Source organism: Mobula birostris, chromosome 4 (genome assembly GCF_030028105.1).
Source record: "Mobula birostris isolate sMobBir1 chromosome 4, sMobBir1.hap1, whole genome shotgun sequence".
In the NCBI taxonomy this organism is placed as follows: domain Eukaryota; kingdom Metazoa; phylum Chordata; class Chondrichthyes; order Myliobatiformes; family Myliobatidae; genus Mobula; species Mobula birostris.
This window is the reverse complement of record NC_092373.1, coordinates 61,620,290-61,642,097: the sequence shown is the minus strand read 5'-3', so window position 1 is coordinate 61,642,097 and position 21,808 is coordinate 61,620,290. Positions and strand designations below refer to the sequence as shown.

Here is a 21,808-nt window from a genome sequence, read left to right as displayed (position 1 = left end):
AATTCTAGGTCATTGCCATCCACAGTGTGAAAATATTCTTCTTGTGTTCTCCCTATTTGTCTTGTCCGAAAAGATTTGGATAGTGTTTAGCAAACACGAGGAAATCTGCAGATGCTGGAAATTCAAGCAACACACACAAAATGCCGGTTGAATGCAGCAGGCCAGGCAGGATCCATAGGACTTTGTGTGAATTAGTATTTCCTAGTCTTTGTATAACATATCTGAAGATTATTTCTTACCTTATCTGGAAAAAAACCTACCTTGTACAACTGTATACTTAGGTATGTAACTACACCCAAGGGTAACAAACCCAACTTCTCCAAAACAACTCAACCCCAGAAATATTACCACAAATCTCCTTGGACTTTCACAAATACCTTCACTTCCTTATTTGACAACCAGATCCACTGACTTGGTAAGTAATGAAACTCTGGATAAAATCCCATATTTTACTTATTTAATGGGAATTATTTCAACATTTTAACAGTAATTCCTGGAGTTTGTGTCATTACTAATCGTTCTTTTTGACGAAAGTTGTTTGAAACAATAACTTGTTGCTTCAGCAGCACAGACCAATCAGATCACCAAAACATTCAGCAAAGAGTCAAAGATCAACATTGCATAAATAAATATTGGTGCCCAATTTTTTGGCAATTTCATCAATTCTAATAACACACTTACAAAGTGGTCTGTAAACAAGTGACAATGGAACCTTTATTTCAAGATGCTGAAATACAGAAACATAGAAAACCTACAGCACAATACAGGCCCTTCAGCCCACAGTGCTGTGCCGAACATGTACCTACTTTAGAAATTACTTAGGGTTACCCATAGCCCTCTATTTTTCTAAGCTCCATGTACTTATCCAAGAGTCTCTTAAAAGACTCTATTGTATCTGCCTCCTCCACTGTCGCCTGCAGCCCATTCCACGCACTCACCACTTTCTGCATAAAAAAACTTACCCCTGACATCTCCTCTGTACCTACTTCCAAGTACCTTAAAACTGTGCCTCTTGTATTAGCCATTTCAGCCCTGGGAAAAAGCATCCTGCTATCCACACAATCAATGCCTTTCATCATTTTATACACCTCTATCAGGTCACCTCTCATCCTCCGTCACTCAACCTATTCTCATAAGGCATGCTCCCCAATCCAGGCAACATCCTTGTAAATCTCCTCTGCACCCTTTCTATGGTTTCACCATCCTTCACCAGAAATGAGCACAGTACTCCAAGTGGGGTCTGACCAGGGTCCTCTGGTCCTCCCCACTGCCAAGAGTCTTACCATTAATACTATAATCTGCCATCATATTTGGCCTACCAAAATTAACCACCTTGCACTTATCTGGGTTGAACTCCACCTGCCACTTCTCAGCCCACTTTTGTATCCTATCGAAGTCCCACTGTAACTCCTGACAGTCCTCCACACTATCCACAACACCTCCAACCTTTGTGTCATCAGCAAATTTACTAACCCATCCCTCCACTTCCTCATCCAGGTCATTTATAAAAATCACGAAGTGTACAGGTCCCAGAACAGATCCCTGAGGCACACCACTGGTCACCAACCTCCATGCAGAATATGACCCGTCTACAACCACTCTTTGCCTTCTGTGGACAAGCCAATTCTGGATCCACAAAGCAAGGTCCCCTTGGATCCCATGCCTTCTTACTTTCTCAATAAGCCTTGCATGGGGTACCTTATCAAACACCTTGCTGAAATCTATATACATCTACTGCTCTACCTTCATCAATATGTTTAGTCACATCCTCAAAAAATTCAGTCAGGCTCATAAGGCACGACCTGCCTTTGGAAAAGCCATGCTGACTATTCCTAATCATATTATGCCTCTTCAAATGTTCATAAATCCTGCCTCTCAGGGTCTTCTCCATCAACATACCAACCACTGAAGTAAGGTTCACTGGTCTATAATTTCCAGGGCTATCTCTGCACCCTTTCTTGAATAAGGGAACAACATCTGCAACCCTCCAATTCTGCAGAACCTCTCCCGTCCCCATCGATGATGCAAAGATCATTGTCATAGGCTCAGCAATCTCCTCCCTTGCCTCCCACAATAGCCTGGGGTATATCTCATCCGGTCCCGGTGACCAGATGAGACGTATGATTATTATCCTTTATGAAACAAAAATATGATTATTATCCTTTTATCATTAAACATTTTTGTTAGCAATTTCATTACCTACCTATTTTAATGATTTTTTGTTCTTTCCCAAATCTACGCACTGATGTGATATGCAGATCGCGATTTTTGTCTATGATGGCAATTTTTCTTTCATTGGGCAAGCCAGCTTGATCCAGAGCAACCTCCATTACTTCTATCTGCAACATTTAGCAGTAGAGACTAACCGTTAACCATCTACAAAATATGATAGCTAGTCAGCAACACATAACTTTACAAATACTTCTGAATTTATGAGCAGTTGCATCATTATGTTAACTTGAAAATTCTACAGTAATTGAAATTGAACACATATCCAGAACAAGTCTCAGATTTCACAATAGGTAACCAGTGTTCATGTTGGGCATATCCTGTAGCATACAAAGTCAATATCTTTTGGTACTCTTAACACTGCTTAGTTTTGCCTCCAGTGTGTCTGAATGGTCAGATATGCTTTGGTATGGATGAGATGGTAAACCAAGGGAAGTGGTGCAGCTTCAAGTTAATACAAAAACTCTGATATCACCTTTTCATAAAATAGCAGCGTCTCAGCAAATGTGCCCTCAAACATTATTGAAAAAAAACAGCTATTTCTTCACCTCACTGCTATTTGATGGATCTTAATAAATGCAAAACATGTGCCCAATGACAACAAATAACTGAATAGTGCCATAGAAAGACACAGCATGGAAACACGTCCATCACCCCAGCCCACCAAGTTTGCACTGACCATCGATAAAGCGTTAATACTAATCCAACATTAAACCCTTTTTTTTTTGAAGTTCAGAATCCCACTGGTTAGGAATATTTCTGAATACCTTCATTCTTAGAAAAATGACATATACTTTTGAATTGCAAGTTAAGCAGTGAATCTTAGAGAGTGAATTATTCTTTGAAATTCGGTTAAAAAAGATATTATTTCAATCACTTGCTTCGACATTTCTTTTATGACCCTGAAGCTCCAATCTCATTGTAGATTTTAAAAGATGACATGTCTGCAAACTAAATGCAAACATGGAATTAAATCATTCTGAGATTTGCTGGTGGTATCTGATGGAATAACAGCAATCTGCCGTTGCTCCAACTTTAATTATCTTACTATTTCCAACCTGTCTTGAAACTTCTTTTTTAAGTGTGATATTCTTTCATTATGGCTGGAAGTGGTGCCAGAGGTACTAAAAAGGATGATTTTCCTGCCTCTTTGGATTCTATTATGGAATTGCTGCAATGTCATACACGAGAAGCCTCTGAGAAGTTTCAACAATTCAGCACTGAATTTAGACAAATAGATGGTAACTTGGACTCTATTCAACAAACTCTTAATGAACATGATAAACGTATTAAAAATAATGAGGAAAATTCATTGGCTCTGGAAACGGAAATGGATGAATTGAAGAAGCTTTGTGAAAAGCAATCAAAGTCCAATGAAAAGTTAAGACAGAAGATAATCGACCTAGAAAATAGAAGAAGGAACAACCTACGGGTTCTGGGTCTCGAAGAACTAATCAAAGGTAACCATCCTATGGAGTTTTTTGCAAACTTTTTGCAAGAATTATTTCCGGAGATTTTGACGTCTGTGCCTATGATTGATCGAGTCCACAGATTTCCTGCGTTTAGACCTCCTAACACTCAGAGACCAAGATTAGTAATAATCTGTTTTCAGGAATTTAAAACAAAGGAACTCTTAATTTGCGAATCTCGTCGAAGAGGCATGATTGACTATAATGGCCGCAAGATTAGAATTGTTGAAGGTTATTCACCTCAGGTTATGCAGGAACATGTTAAGTTCAAAGAAGTTATGTCTGAACTTTTCAATATGGGTTTCAAGCCTTCCGTTCGCTACCCAGCCCGCCTCAGAATCACACTTAAAAATGGTTCTTTCGAATGGTTCCGCTCGACTGTTGAAGCATAAAAGTTTTTTAAATCTGAAGGTTAACTGTTTACTTTCTCCTTACATTAAGGCACACGATTAAATGAGAAACTTTTAATTCACAAATCCCATTGAAGGGGCATGATTGGTTATAGGGTGGAATATTAAGATTCTCTAAGTTTCTTGAGGTTATGCAGGAATGTGCTAAGTTTAAACAAGCTCTGTTGGAATTTTTTAACAAGGGTTTTAACCCGTCCCTTGGCTACCCAGTTTGACTGAGAATCTCATTAAAGATGGATCCTTTGAATGGTTTTGCTTGAATGCTGAAGCACAAAGATTTTTTAAATTTGAAGGTTAATTGCTTAGTCTGTTTTTCCACGAAGATATAAGATTAATGTTCAATGTCTATCTGTATGAATAATTGTATCTTTTACTTTAGGTAAACCTTTGTAACTAATTTCCTTTCGTATTTTTTAATACTGTATTTTTGATAAACGAGAATTGAATCTCTTGTTTGGGTATTGTTTAGTCTAGGTTGGAATATAAATAACCTTGAAATTAATTGAAGTGATCACCAGGTTTTTTGGGGGGGTGTCCGTAGTTTGTAGATGCCGACTTTCTACTGGTCGGTTTTCTTTCTTTGGGAGGTGGGTGGGGTTATTTTTTTTTCACAGAAGCTGTTTTCGAATTTTTAGCCAACTTGTTGCTTGGTTACCATTTCTTAAGGTTTATGGCTCGGTTTTAAACTTGCATTTTAACCCTTCCTTTAAATAATATTAAAAATGGACCAAACTATTAATTTACTCAGTTTTAACGTGAAAGCGTTAAATCACCCTGTTAACCATAGTAAGATTTTTGCTTATATTAAGAAATTTAAGGACCCTATTATTTTTTTTTACAAGAAACTCACATACGCAAATGTGATCATCTACGTTTTTTAAGCCATTGGAATGCACATTGTTTTCACTCTTCTTTTCAGGCCAAATCTAGAGGAGTTTCAATTCTTATAGATAATACACTTCCCTTTGTCCAACATAGTGTCTGATACTAATGGACGTTTTGTTATAGTTTCAGGAAAACTAGATAATAAATTAATAGTATTTGCCCATGTGCATGCCCCAAATGTAGATGACCCAGAATTCTTTGAACGCTTTTCTTCATTTTTACCAGATCTGAATCTTTATTCTTTGGTGATGGAAGGAGATTTTAAATGTTGGCTAGACCCAGTTTTAGACCGATCATCTCCTAAACCAGCGTCTCCTAATAAATCAGCTTTGTTTATTCAATCCTTTTTATTGAAGTGTAGTATAGTTGATGTTTGGTGTTTTCTACTTCCTTTAGATAGGGCAAATTCATTTTTTTCCCATGTTCATCACACATATTCCAGGATTGATTATTTTTTTTATCGATAGTCAAATGATTTCATCAGTTTGTTCCTGTGACTATAAAGAGATTGCTGCTTCAGATCATGCTCCTACATTTTTATCTTTAAAACTCCCTGGTCTTCTTTAAACCAACAGATTTTGGCATTTTAATACAACTTTGTTATCTGATAAGGAATTTTTAAAATTTCTAGAGAAGCATATTATTTTGTTTTTTGAAGTGAATAAAAAGGAAGAGACTTCTAATCTTATTGTATGGGATACTTTCAAGGCCTATATTAGAGGGCAAACTATTTCTTATACTGAGAGTGTTAAGAATAAAGCTAATAAAGAATTGAATTAGCCAATCAATTAAAATATTTAGATCAAAAGTATGCTGTAGCTCCAGATCCTGATTTATATAAAAGACGCATATGATCTTCTGTTAACATATCCAATTGAAACTCAATTTCTTAAAGATAAAACTCAATTTTACATTCACGGAGATAAATCAGGCAAAGTATTGGCCAACCAATTAAAAACTTCTGTCGTTAAATGACAAATTAAAGAAATTTGCAAAACTAACGGTAACAGGACAACTGATTACTCTGAAATAAATGATGCCTTTAGAGAATTCTATTCTAAACTTTATAGTTCTGATTCCCCTAAAGATAATACTGTAATGAATAATTTTCTAGATCAATTAAATATCCCTGCATTTTCTGCAGATAATTGCAAACAGATGGATCAACGCATTTCTTATGAGGAAATTGCCGAGGCTACACGTTCATTACACTTGGGGAAGGCTCCAGGTCCAGATGGATTTTCGGGAGAATTTATAAGGCTTTTTCTTCATTAATTATACAGCAGTTACACTTCGTCTTTTTAGATTCTTTCAAATTGGGTAATTTGCCTCAATCTTTTTACGAAGTTTCTATTATGCTTATCCTAAAAAAGAACAAGGATCCAACTGAACGCTCTTCATATAGGCCAATTTCATTACTGAATGTAGATACTAAAATTCTTTCTAAAGTCTGGCTCGTAAGATTGAAAATATTTTACCTTCTATTATTTCTGATGATCAGACTGGATTTATTAAAAACCAATATTCCCATTTTAATATACGCCGTGTATTAAATGTTACTTACTGTCCTTCTCAGGAGATATCGGAATGTGTGATATCCTTAGATGCTGAGAAGGCCTTCGATCAGATTGAATGGAATGATTTATTTAAAACCCTAGAAAAATTTAATTTTAGACCAGATTTTATTCAACGGATTAAATTACTTTATTTATCTCCTTCTGCTCGGATTCTTATTAATTTTCAAAATTCCAAACCATTTGACCTTCACCGTGGAACCAGACAAGGCTGTCTGTTGAGTCCTTTGATTTTTGATTTAGCTTTAGAACCCCTTGCCATTGCTTTTTGAGAATCTAGTGATATCTGTGGTACTTTAAGGAGATGTATCACCCACAAAATCTCGCTTTATGCTGATGATTTATTGTTTTTTATCTCTAATGTTGAGACTTCATTACCTTGTGTACTTTCTTTACTCTCCTGTTTTAGCCAGTTTTCAGGATATAAACTGAACCTACGTAACAGTGAATTATTTCCTTTAAATAATTTGGTACTAATCTCCCTTTTAAAATTGTAAGGAATCTATTTACTTGTTTGGGTGTAACAATCACTCAGAATTACAAACACCTGTTTAAAGAAAGCTTTCTTACTTTATTGAAGCATATAAAAAAAGATATTATTAAATTGGTCACCTCTTTCAATACCATTGATTGGATAAATTAATTCTATTAAAATGAATATTCTACCTAAATTTATATATCTTTTTCAGGCTTTACCCATTTTTATTCCTAAATCCTTTTTTGACTCTTTTTAATCTATTTTATCCTCTTAAATAGGGAAAAATAAACATCCTCGTTTAAATAAAGTTCATCTTCAAAAACCTAAAAAGTCTGGAGGTTTAGCCTTACCTAATTTTAGGTTTAATTACTGGGCAGTTAATATACGATATCTTACGTTTTGGCTCTATTATATTTATCGTGTAGACTGTCCGGTACGGGTTTCTTTAGAAGCTAATTCTGTTAATAAATTTTCTATTATTTCTCTTCTTGGACCCTCACTTCCTTTACTTGTAAGTAAACTAACTGATAATTTAATAGTTAAACATACTCTGAGGATCTGGATACAATTTAGAAAACATTTTGGTTTATTGAGATTTTCCCTTTCTAGTCCCATGTATTCTAATTTTTTTAAACCCTCCGTGACTGACTTAGCTTTTAAAGAATGGGACAGGTTGGGTATTAAATGTTTTTGGGATCTTTTTTTATTTGAGCAATTGTCAGCTAAATATAGCCTACCCAAAACTCACTTTTTTAGACACCTACAAATCAGAGACTTTCTAAGATCTCAATCATGCACATTTCCTATAAGCTCAGATAAGAACTTACTAGACATAATTTTTAATTTGACACCTTTTTATAATGATTCAATATCTAATATTTATGGTATGTTACTGGAAACAAGGAATGTTCCTTTAGACAAAATTAAAAACCTCTGGGAACAAGATTTATAGACATCAATATCTGAGGAAACTTGGAATGAAATTTTTTAACTGGTTAATACTTCATCACTATGTGCTCGCCATTCCTTTATACAATTTAAGGTGGTACATAGAGTCCATATGACTAAAGATAAGCTATCTCATTTTTATTGGGATATATCTCCCTACTATGACAGATGCAATAATTGAGAAGCTTCATTAATTCCTATGTTTTGGACTTGTCCATGTCTTGAAAAATATTGGAAGGAAGTTTTTCAAACTTTTTCTTTACTTTTCAAAGTCAATTTTAAGCCTAATCATCTGACGGCCCTATTCAGTATTGTTGCAGGACAAGATATCAAGTTGACGACATCTCATTTACATATTTTGGCCTTTAGCTCTCTTATTAGCTAGGAGGGCGCTTTTGTTTAAATGGAAAGATGTTTCTCCTCCTGCTCATGCTCAACGTTTATGCGACGTTATGTCATGCTTAGATTTAGAGAAGATTCGTTGTTCAACTTCTGAATCTCGTCAAGACTTTCAAACATTGTGGGCACCCTTTCTGAATTATTTTCAAAACTTCCAAAACTCTCAATTCGTTGTTTAAATTTAGATGTTGGCTATTATTAACTTTTATTATATGAAAAGCTATCTTACCTTTTTTTCTCCTTAATAAACAGCTTCGGTCTTGGTAGGGGTTAGACTCTTTTTTTGTAATAAATCAGTATATTTCAATATAACTTTGACTAACCTACATGATTATGGGGTAATTAGATTGTTATTATGAATAGATATAATATAATTGGTAGGTTTTTTTCGAACTTTATATATACTTTCTTGTACTCTGTATTCTTCTATATAGAAACTAATAAAAATATTGAAAGGGAATTAAATTATTCTCTTTGAAAGACATTTCATGTACAACACAGATAATATATGTACAATTTATTTTGTAATTATAACAGACTGACTGGTTAAATTAATGCCTCCTTGCTTAAAATTAGTTCTATAAATTGGATAATAGAAAACCAGATACAGACAACACATAAATGTGGAAAATACTGTTAATACTTGATAGGTCAGGCAGCATCCACTGAATTAATACTTCATACTGCTTACCTTCTATCAGAACCAGAAAAGTTAGATTACAATGTTTCTTAAGAGAGAAAAAAGCAATAAGAAAATAGAGTACAAAATGAAGTGAATAAGGACAAATATAGGCATTAGTGTTAAATTTATGTGAAAATGTTGGCCCTCAGGTGCTCTTGCCTCTCAAACCTTTTGTGCCACTAGAATCATGGTTCAGTGTTAGCAAAAGAAGAGGAATCTTAAAAGGGATAATGATGCAAGACACCCTGGAGTTGAAAATGGGGTAAATGTAAAAACAGAGTGAGTTTAGAGAAACATCGGAATAATTGAACTTGAAAGAAGAGGTGTATTTTCTTAAGCTAGCATCGAGCCTCAAAGGCAGAAATTTTCTTCTTTTTTACTTAACCACTAGAGTGCAGCAAATCAGTCTCTTCAAAAGGTCAAGTCACTTGCTCATACATAAATTAAATAGCATCCCATTATTAAACATTTACTTTGACTCTTAAGATGTGCAAAATAGTTGTCTTTGTCAATCTTCATGCTAGTTAGCCTCAAAAGGTCAGAAAAATGGGCCTTCAGATTTGGTTTTCAGCAACCTTTCCAATCTTGATATCATCTCCAAAATGGATTAGAAAGATTCATGACTAACTTTTAGCATTTTCCTATTTTTTTGTCCTTTTGTTTAAACAGTGAGAGTTGATGATAAACAGAACCTGTCAATAGAGGTCGGAGAGTTCAAGTTTGAGACAAATGAATCATTAACTCATACTGGTTTACAAGATGTCATTTCAAACTTAAATCTCTGAATTCATTTTTGAATTCAGTTCAGGCAGATCAGGTTGTATTATTATGACAATACCCTTGGTAATGTTATCACTAACTACCACTTAAATTTTTAAAAATATGCAAAGTAAAGATAATTTATTTTTGGAGCTCTTTAAAGTTTTGCATAAAATTTGGGCCAACATGACAGCAATGAAGAAATATACCACTTTCAGGGAATAATAAATTGAGATACTATTTGTCTTCTCAGCTGGTTGTAAAAATCCTAAGCAAGACACACAAAATGCTGGAGGAATTCAGCAGACCAGGCAGCATCTAGGAAAAGAGCACAGTCAATGTTTCAGCCCAAAGTTGTTCATAAATGGCAGGGCTGGACAACTGTGGCTGACATGGGAAGTTAAGAACTGCCTAAAGGCCAAGGTAAGGGTGTATAATGTAGCAAAAGTGAGTGGGAATTTGGATGATTGGAAAGCTTTTAAAATCCAACAAAAGACAACTGAAAAACTATAAGGGAAAAGATGAAATAAGGGGGCATACTAGCCAATAATATAAAGCAGGATACTAAAAGTTTCTTTCAGTTATATAATGTGTAAAGGGGTGTGAGAGTTGATATTGAACCACTGGAAAATGATGCTCATGAGGTAGTAATGGGGGACAAAGAAATGGCTTAATGAATGCCTTGCATCAGTATTCACTGTGGAAGACACTAGCAGTGTGCCAGAGGTCCGTAAGTGTCACGGAGCGAGAGTGAGTGCCATTGCTGTGCAAAGCAAAAAGTCTAGGTAAACTCAAAGGTCTTTAGGTGGATTAGTCACCTGGACCAGATGGACTGCATCTCAGAATCCTGAAAGAAGTTGCTGAAGAGATAATGGATGCATTGGTCATGATCTTTCAAGAATTACTTAATTCTGGCATGGTCCCAGAGGAATGGAAAATTATAAGTGTCACTTCACTCTTTAAGAAGGGAACAAGGAAAAAGAAAGGAAATTATAGGCCAGTTAGCCTCACCTCAGAGGCTGGGAAGGTGATGGAGTCCATCACTAAGGATGAGGTCTCAGGATACTTGGAGACTAATGATAAAATAAATCAAAGTCAGCATGGTTTCTGTGAAGGGAAATCTTGCCTGACAAATCTGTTAGAGTTCTTCAAGGAAGTAACAAGTACAGTGGACTAAGGAGAGGCAGTAGATGTAACTTACTTGGATTTTCAGAAGGCATTTGATAAGCTGCCACACTTAAGGCTGCTTAACAAGATAAAATCCTATGATGTTACAGGACAGATAGAGGATAGAGGAATGGCTGACAGGCAGGAGGCAATGAGTGGGAATAAAGGGGACCTTTTATGGTTGCCAGTGACTAGTGGTGTTCCTGAGGTGTCAGCTTGAAACTGCTATTTTTCACATTGTTTGTCAATGATCTAAATAATGGAATTGATGGCTTTGTGGCAAATTTTGCAGATGATATAAAGATGGGTGGAGGGGTAGGTAGTGCTGAGGAAGCAATGCAGGAGTTAGACAAATTGGAAAAAGAGCAAGAACATGGCAGATGAAATACAGTGTTGGGAAATGTATGATAATGCATTTTGCCAAAAGGAACAATAGTGTGGACTATTATCTAAATGGGGAGAAGGTTCAAACATCAGAGGTGCAGAGGGAATTAGGAGGCCTCGTGCAAGACTCCCAGCAAGTTAATTTACAGGTTGAGTCTGTGGTAAAGAAGGCAAATGCAATGTTGGCATTTATTTCAAGGAGATAATGCTGAGGCTTTACAAGACACTAGCCAGGCGGTACTTAGAATATCATCAACAGTTTTGAGCCCCATATATCAGAGAGGATGTGTTGTTAACATATGAGGAACGTTTGAAGGGGTTAACATATGAGGAACATTTGGCAGCTTTAGGCCAGTACTCATTAGAATTTAGAAGAACATGGGGTGGGGGGCGGGGGGAATCTCATTGAAACCTACCAAATTTTGAAAGGACTAGATAGGGTGGATTTAGGGAGGATGTTTCCTATGTTTCCTGTGGTGGGAGTATCCAGAACTAGAAGGCACAGCCTCAAAATTTAGGAGCAACCTTCCAGAATGGAGATAAGGAGCTAGAGAGTAGCAAATCTGCGGAATGCTCTGCCATAGACTGCGGTGGGGGTATATTTAAGGCGTAAGTTGATAGTCTCCTGATTGCTTAGGGCATCAAAGGAGATGGTGAGATGGGATAGATAAGATAGAAGTAGGAAAGTTCTATTGGTAGGTGAGACTAGAACAAGGGGACATTGCCTGAAGATTCAGGGGAGAAGATTTAGGACGGAGATGAGGAGAAACTGTTTTTCCCAGGGAGTGGTGAATCTGTGGAATTCTATGCCCAGGGAAGCAGTTGAGGCTTCTTCACTAAATTTATTTAAGATACAGTTAAGACACTGTAGGCTTTTACATAGTAAGGGAATTAAGGGTTATGGGGAAAAGGTAGGTAGATGGAGCTGAGTTTACGGACAGATCAGCCATGATCTTATTGAATGGTGTGGCAGGGTTCAGTTGGCCGGATGACCTACTCCTGCTCCTATTTCTTATGTTCTAGGGTAGGTGTATGGGGTTGATTGTGATCCGAGATCAGCCATGGTGCAACGGTGGAGCAAACTCAATGGGCTGAATGGCCTAATCCTGCTCCTACATCTTATGGTAAGAGGTGCTGCTGTGTCTTCATTGTGATTACACAGTACTGTGCAAAAGTCTTAGGCACATGTAAAAAAAATCAGTAAAGCAAAGGTGCTTCAAAAATAATGAAATGAGAAGTTCCAAACTATCAAAAAATTCTATGAAGAGCAGTAAACAGTAAAAAGCTAAATCAAATCAATATTTGCTGTGACCACCCTTTGCCTTTAAAACTGCATCAGAGGTCTTAGGTACACTGTCATGCAGTTTTATAACAACTGGTAGGTTGTTTCAAGCATCTTGGAGAATTTACCACAGTTCTTCAGCAGTCTTTGGCTGTCTCACTTCCTTGTCTCTCCAGACAGCCTTGAAGATGTTGATATCAGGGATCTGTGCAGGCCTTACAATCTGTTGCTGGACACTGTTTTCCTTTTCACTGAAGATAGTCCTTTATGACCCTGGCCATGTGTTTGAGGTTATTGTCCTGCTGAAATTGGGACTGATCAGACCAATCGGTAATGTGTGACAGATGAGAATCTGCTTGCACTTCTCAGCATTGAGGACTCCATTAATTCGGACCAGATCACCAACTTGCTCTGCAGAAAGGCAGCCCAAAACCTGCAGGAAAACTTCGCCATGCTTCACTGTTGGCTGCAGACATTCATCTATGTTGCACTCTACAGCTTTCTACGGACAAAATGCCTCCTGTCTGAACCAAAAATGGCAAATTTTGACTTGTCAGTCCAGAGCACTTGCTGCCATTGTTCAGCACCCTGTCCTTGTGTTTCTGCGCATAGGTGACTCTCTTGTACTTCGGAGGAATGGCTTTTCGGCAGCAACTCTTCCATAAATATCATTTCTGACAGGACTTCTCTGGACTGTAGAGGGGTGTACTTGGGTTGCAGTGTTTTTTCTGAGGTCAGAGCTGATAGCAGTTCTGGATTTCTTTCGACTTAGAAGGGATGTCAGTTTGAAGCATCTCTCATCTGCTGCACTCAATTGCTGTGGGTAATCAATGTGTTTCTCGTCCTCAACCTTGCCCATTTCTTTGTGCTTCTTCCGACGGGTTTGGACAACACACCTTGAAACTCCTGTCTGCGGCAAAATCACTGTTTGGGAGAGACCTTGCTGATGCAAGATAACCTCCTCTTGTCTTGTTGCTGTGCACACTCTTGCCATGGTGTAACAATTGTTGATCTGAAGGTTGAACTGTTACATCTGCCACACCCTTACCTTTTAGTTTGGTTGTCCTTTGCTCTGTCTGATTCCTTTTAGACTCAATTCTGTTTCAGTTAATCAGTTTATTTTCATTCAGTGTCAAGTTCCTGGGTGTCAACATCTCTGAGGATCTATCCTGGGCCTAACATACTGATGCAGTTACAAAGAAAACATGACACCGGCTATATTTCATTAGGACTTTATTAGGACTTTGAGGAGATTTCGTATGTCACCAAAGACACTTGAAAATTTCCATCTATGTACCGTGGAGATTATTGTAACTGGCTGCACACCGTCCGGTATGGTGGGGGGGGGGGGGGGGAGAATGGCCATTGCACAGGATCGAAATAAGCTGCAGAAAGCTGCAAACTCAGTCAGCTCCATTGTGGACACTAGCCTCCCCAGCATCCAGGGCATTTTCGAAGAGTGCATCCATTATTGAGGACCCCATCACCCAGAATATGCCCTCTTATCATTGTTACCATGCAGGTACAGGAGCCTGAAGGCACACATACAATGAATAAGGAACAGCAGCTTCTTCTCTTCTGCCATCAGATTTCTGAATTGACATTGAACCCATGAACACCAACTGATTACTTTTCAGGACTACTTACAGTGCCTATAAAAAGTATTCACCCCCCTTCCCCCGGGAAGTTATCATGTTTTACAACATTGAATCACAGTGGATTTAATTTTTTTTTTTGACATTGATCAACAGAAAAAGACTCTTTCATGTCAAAATCAAACCACATCTCTACAAAGTAATCTAAATTAATTACAAATATAAAACAGAAAGCAATTGATTGCATAAGTATTCACCCCCTTTAATATGAGACACCAAATCAACACTGGTAAAGCCAATTGGTTTTAGAAGAACATAATTAGTTAAATAGATATCTGTTTTTGGAGACCTGTATGCAGTCAAGTTGTTTCAATTGATGGTAGCAAAACTACATCTGGAAGGTCCAGCTGCTGGTGAGTCAGTATCTTGACAAAAACTACACCATGAAGACAAAAAAACACTCCAAGCAACTCCGCGAAAATGATATTGAAAAGTACAAGTCAGAATATGGATACAAGAAAATTTCCAAGTCACTAAATATCCCTTGGAGTACAGTTAAGTCAATCATCAAGGAATGGAAAGAATATGGCACAGCTGTAAATCTGCCTAGAGCAGACTGTCCTCAAAAACTGAGCAACCACAAAAGGAGGGGACTAGTGAGGGAAGCGATCAAGGAGACCTATGTCAACTCTGGAGGAGTTACAAGCTTCAGTAGCTGAGATGGGAGAGACTGCGCATACAACAACTTTTGCCCGGGTGCATCACCAGTTGCAGCTTTATTGGAGAATGCAAAAACAAAGACACTTCTGAAGTTTCACATGAAATCTTGGCTAGAGTTTGCCATAAAGCATGTGGAAGACTCTGAAGTCAGCTGGTTCAAAGTTCTACAGTCTGATGAAACTAATCTTGAACTTTTTGGCCATCAGGTGAAAATGATATGTTTGCCATAAGCCAAACACTGCACATCATCAAAAACACACCATCCCTACTGTGAAGCATGCTGGTGGCTGCATCATGCTGTGGGGATGCTTCACTGCAGCAGGCTCTGGAACGCTTGTGAAGGTGGAGGGTAAAATGAATGCAGCAAAATACAGGGAAATCCTGGAGGAAAACCTGATGCAGTCTGCAAGAGAACTGCAATGTGGGAGAAGATTTGTTTTCCAGATAGACAATGATACCAAGCATAAAGCCAAAGCTACATAGGAATGGCTTAAAAACAACAAATGTGCTGCCAAATCAGAGTCCAGACCTCAACCCATTTGAGAATTTGTGACTGGACTTGGAAAGGACTTGAATTGGATGGACTACAGCAGGAGAAGACCACGAACGTACACTCAGAACAGGAGGTAACTAATAAAGTGGCCACTGAGTGTAGACTAAGTAGGAGTAGGAATGAAAATACAAAAAAAACATTTAAAATGACTAGTGGGGTTAATCTCTCACACAATAAACTATAGGAGCAGAATTAGAAAAACAACAAATTAAATATGGTAGATTCCTAATTAATTGGGCCATCAACCAATCAGGTCAGCTATCAATTGGGACAACTCCTATAGAACAAAAACAATTTAAGAAAATAGTCAGGATTCCCTTCGTTTATTAGGGAAATTATGTCACTTAATTGGGACAGGGAACTGTTGCTGAACAGTTTATAACTAGCACCAGTCCCATGCACTTGTGCGGCCATTAGACAGTACGCTGTGCTTAAAGTGAACAGTTTTTTTGTTGAATAGCATCAGTTGCATATGTTTGTCTTGATTTTTGTCACTAATAGTTAGTGAGAAATAATCAGTAAGACAATTCGGAACTGTTTTGCTCACTGCAATTTCAAACATTCAGGCTTGGAGATGCCAAAAATGACTAGGAGTGAAAATGAAACAATTTCACGACTTCAACAAGTTAGGAACTAAGAATTGGAAGGTATCAACAATCATCTTGAAAGTTACAATGAAAATGAAGATTTGGAAGACATAAATGTCAAAAACATTGTATGAAGGTAGTCAATTATCTGCACCAGGTGACTGTGCTGAACTTGTTCATTTACAGTCAATCAAAAGAACACAGAAGCGTGCACTGGATGAATTCTTCCACCGAAAACTATTAGGAACTAATTCACATTTTATAGTACTGCCATAGTATTGGTGGTGTTCTAATCTGTTCGGTATTTCATTTAAGTATATAATTTGTTACTCAGTTAAAAGGTAGTTTGTATTTTTTTAATATCATTCTAAACTACTTCCATGGCTAATTGGGTCAGCTGGTTAATTGGGCCAAAACGTATTGGTTATGATGTGTCCCAATTAACCAGAATCCAATATATTTGCTTTTCATGACTGTACTATTATTGCAGATTGACACATTGGAGGGCACAGCCTCAGAAAAAAGGGATGTCCCTTCAGAACTGAGATGAGGAAGTATTTCTTCAGCCAGAGAGTAGTAGATTTGTGGAATTCATTGTCACACATGGGCCGTGGAAGCCAAATTACTGGGTGTATGCAAGGCAAAGATTGATAGGCAACTGTACTAAGGGTTAATGGGGAGAAGGAGGGAGAATGGTGTTGAAAAAAATATATCAGCCATGACTGAATATCCGAGCAGACTCAGTGGGCTGAATGGTCTAGTTCTGCTCCTATATCTCATGTTCTTATGGACATTTGCATAGATGAAATTTCTTGGCCCAGATCTTACCATCAGCAACAATCAAATTGGCCCCATCGTTCATCACAAACCTTCGAAGAGCTTTTTGCATAATACTTTGTGATACTGCATAAGGCAGGGGGTCCCCAACCTTTTTTGCACCACAGACCGGTTTAATATTGACAATATTCTTTTGGACCAGCCGGGGGGGGGGGGGCACAGGTGTGAATCACGACCAGAATATAGGTGATAAGTCAACTATAAGTCACTTATAAGTGGCTAATAAACTCAATTTTGTTTCTAAAAGGGTTTATCTAACGAATTTAATATTAAACACACAGCGCATATTTTCCTGGCATGAATATAATGATGTCAATTATAAGTCACTTATAAGTCAATAGCATCATAACATTTTAAGTAACGTTTGGATATTAAACACACAGTGCATATTTTCCTGGTATGAACATATAAAATCATTGCAACACACCAACATGGCTGAATCAGTGGGAGCCCTGGGCTTGTTTCCCGCAACAAGACGGTCCCATTGAGGGGTGATGGGAGACAGCGATACTCGAAGGGAGTTCCTTATGTCCAGTCTATGATGTTGGAAATGGAAGCAACGTTTTTAGTGCTTTCGTGGCTATGTCAGGATATTTAGCCTTGACTTTGATCCAGGATGCTGGCAGAGATGTTATGTCAAACATACTTTTCAGCCCACTGTCATTTGCAAGCTGGAGGAGTTGATCTTCTTCCCGTGCTGACATGGATGACGCGTGCATAATGACTTCTTGTGCGTTCAAGTTCAACAGTGGGCATGACAGGGAATGAGGAAAGGTGCAGCTGACTCATTACAGGGTTACCAGATTTGCTTTTTTGGCGTCAAATTCCAGAAATCTGGCTTTTTCCCAATGTGTTTGGCGTCAGAAAATCCATTTGGCTTTTCCCTGGCTTTTTTACATGCTAAATCTGAGTGAAAATTACATACCATCCTTTTTCTAAAACATTTTCCTTTAAGAAAAATGCTTTTTGGTCGGTTACATTTGGCAATACTATAAATTCAGGTGTATAAGCCGACCCGGAGTATAAGCTGACCCCCCCCATTTTCAAGGTTAAAAAAGTGACTTTTTCATGTTACCTTTTTATAAGCCTTTTGTAGAGGTTTTGGATCAGGGAGGGAAGTTTTGGATTAGGTTCCCAATGGTAAAGAATCCTCTGAAATGTAACCCCCGTGAAACCATTTAGCGCCCATTGTAATCTCCTGAAAACATAACACGGGGTGGCGGGATCAGTACGTGTACTCAGTATTGAGTTTGCGACCACCATGTACAAAAGTTTAAAACGAATGCAATATGATGCTGGTTTCAAGCTGAAGGTTGTTGATTTTGCTAAAGGAATGAATAATTCTGCAGCTGCTAAGAAGTTTAGTGTAAACGAGAACCAAGTGAGAGAGTGAAGAAAGGCAGAGGACATGCTGAGGGAAAATGCCAAAGGTGAAATGTGCAAACAGTGGGAAAATATGCGAGTGGCCAGAACTGGAAGAAAAAGTTTCAGAGTGGGTGAATCACCAGCGATCATCTGGATACATTGTTACCAGAGAAATGATTCAAGTTCAAGCGTTGAAATGGGCCGAAAAACACCCGTGAGGTCAGCGGAAATTTCAAAGCTGCGCAAAGTTGGTGCACTCGATTTATGACTAGATGTAATCTTGTGTTGAGACAAAAAACAAAGATTGCTCAGAACTTGCCAAGAGACCTTGAGAATAAGATTACGGCCTTCCAATCGTGTGTAATCAAGCATCGAAAGGCACATTCTTACCCGCTCTCACTGATTGGTAACATGGATGAGACACCAATGTTCTTTGATTTTGCTGGCAACCACACTGTCAATCAGAAGGGGGAGAAAACAATCTTTGTCAAAACAACTGGACATGAGAAGCAACATTTTACTGTTGTATTGACATGTATGGCTGATGGGACCAAACTACCACCGATGGTGATTTTTAAGAGGAAAACATTCCCAAAGAAAGAAAAATTCCCATGGGGTGTTGCTGTTTACGTTCAAGAACGCAGCTGGATGGACAAAGCAGGTTGCTTGAAGTGGGTTAAAGAGGTGTGGCGTCGGCATTCCGAAGGTTTCGGGAAGGAAAAGTTGTTACTTGTCTGGGATATGTTCAAAGCGCACTTGTCAGGTGAGACAAAAGCAGCATTGAAAGCTGAAAATACGGACATTGCAGTCATCCTCGGTGGTTTGATGTCTGTGCTCCAATCACTAGATGTGTGTTTTGTAGATCTTTTCTTTTGTGTAGATTTCATAAGCATTTGTATTTTCTTTTGTATTTGACTCAAAAACAGCCAATATATACGACCTGTCTTCCATGTACTCGTTTTTCAAAGTTGGCGCCCTTTGTATAAGCCGACACCCCAATTTTAGGACCAAAATTTAGGGCCAAATTCTCGGCTTATACACCGGAATTTATGATATTTCTGCCGCCAAGAGTCTGGGCAAGAAGGCACCAACCGGCAAGTCGGCAACACGGTCATGTCGCCAAATCATATCGTTTCCTCGTGGCCCGGTAGCACGTGCTTTGTGGCCTGGTGGTTGGGGACCACTGGCATAAGGCACTCTCCAGAAGATACAGGATCTGCACAGACAGAGTATTTATTTATATATCTCCTTTATAAATTAGATTATAGAATCCTCACTTCAGTAAATTGAACTTGAAACTACAGAAAGCAAAGTGAAGGATGAGATTAAATAAAGGAGGCAAGTAAGAAACAAAACTATTTTGAATTTCATTATTCGTTTAAGTTCTTTGTCTTTTAATACTAAAACAATTAACACTATTCAATTAGTGACAAGAAAATGCTATTTTTTTCCAGATGTTCTTAATATGTATGATTTGCTTTGGAATGCGATTTCTACACATTAACGAAATAAGTTTAATAAAATGCACATTACTTAATGTAAATTTGCAGTTTCCACAGTAGACATAAGACCATAAGACAAAGGAGCAGAAGTCAGCCATTCGGCCCATCGAGTCTGCTCCGCCATTTTATCATGAGCTGATCCATTCTCCCATTTAGTCCCACTACCCTGCCTTCTTCCCATAACCTTTGATGCCCTGGCTACTCAGATACCTATCAATCTCTGCCTTAAATACACCCAATGACTTGACCTCCACTGTCGCCCGTGGCAAAAAATTCCATAGATTCGCCACTCTCCGGCTAAAAAAAATTTCTTCGCATCTCTGTTCTGAATGGGCACCCTTCAATCCTTAAGTCATGCCCTCTCGTACTAGACTCCCCCACCATGGGAAACAATTTTGCCACATCCACTCTGTCCACGCCTTTCAACATTCGAAATGTTTCTATGAGGTCCCCCCCCATTCCTCAAAACTCCAAGGAATACAGTCCAAGAGCGGACAAACATTCCTCATATATTAACCCTCTCATTCCCGGAATTATTCTACTGAATCTTCTCTGAACCCTCTCCAACGTTAGCATATCCTTTCTTAAATAAGGAGCCCAAAACTCCACACAGTACTCCAAGTGAGGTCTTACCAGTGCCTTATAGAGCCTCAACATCACATCCCTGCTCCTATACTCTATTTCTCCAGAAATGAATGCCAACGTTGCATTCGCCTTCTTCACCACCGACTCAACCTGGAGGTTAACCTTAAGGGTATCCTGTATGAGGACTCCCAAGTCCCGTTGCATCTCAGAACTTTGAATTCTCTCCCCATTTAAATAATAGTCTGCCTGTTTATTTCTTCTGCCAAGGTGCATAACCATACACTTTCCAACATTGTATTTCATTTGCCATTTCTTTGTCCATTCCCCCAATCTATCCAAGTCTCTCTGCAGACTCTCTGTTTTCTCAGCACTACCGGCCCTTCCACCTACCCTTGCATCATCAGCAAACCTAGCCACAAAGCCATCTATTCCATAATCCAAATCGTTGATGTACAACGTAAAAAGAAGCGGTCCCAACACGGACCCCTGTGGAACACCACAGGTAACCGGCAGCCAACCAGAATAGGATCCCTTTATTCCCACTCTCTTGTTTCCAGCCAATCAGCCAACGCTCTATCCACGTATGTAACTTTCCGGTAATTCCATGGGCTCTTATCTTGTTAAACAGGCTCATGTGTGGCACCTTGTCAAAGGCCTTCTGAAAATCCAAATATACAACATCCACTGCATCTCCCTTGTCTAGCCTACTGGTAATTTCCTCAAAAAATTGTAACAGGTTTGTCAGGCAGGATTTTCCTTTAAGGAAACTATGCTGAGTTCTGCCTGTCTTGTAATATGCCTCTAGGTACTCCGTAACCTCATCCTTGACAATCGACTCCAACAACTTCCCAACCACCGATGTCAAGCTAACAGGTCTATAATTTCCTTTTTGATTCCTTGCCCTCTTCTTAAATAGCGGAGTGACATTTGCAATCTTCCAGTCCTCCGGAACCATGCTAGAATCTATTGACTTTAGAAAGATCATTGCTAATGCCTCCGCAATCTCCACAGCTACTTCCTTCCGAACACAAGGGTGCATTCCATCTGGTCCGGGAGATTTATCTACCCTTAGACTATTCAGCTTCCCATGTAATTTCTCTGTCGTAATTGTGACTGCACACACTTCTCTTCCCTGACACCCTTGAGTGTCCGGTATACTGCCGATGTCTTCCTCAGTGAAGACAGATGCAAAATACTCATTCAGTTCTTCCGCCATCTCCTTATCTCCCATTAAAATTTCTCGAGCATCATTTTCTATCAGTCCTATATCTACTCTCACCTGTCTTTTACTCTTTATATACTTGAAAAGGCTTTTAGTATCCTCTTTGATATTATTTGCTAGCTTCCTTTCATAGTTTATCTCTTCCCTCTTAATGACCTTCTTAGTTTCCTTTCGTA

General features: G+C 38.4%; 1 protein-coding gene across 6 annotated transcripts in view; it reads right to left on the bottom strand.

Moving 5' to 3' along the window:
* Positions 1 to 21,808, bottom strand: part of ift80 (intraflagellar transport 80 homolog (Chlamydomonas)) — a 275,494-nt gene that overhangs the window by 68,875 nt on the left and 184,811 nt on the right. For all 6 annotated transcript variants that reach the window (XM_072255425.1, XM_072255426.1, XM_072255427.1 and 3 more), the window contains one exon: positions 2,204 to 2,339. In XM_072255425.1, coding sequence (XP_072111526.1) covers positions 2,204 to 2,339 — 136 coding nt within the window. The remainder of the gene's footprint in view (positions 1 to 2,203; positions 2,340 to 21,808) is intronic.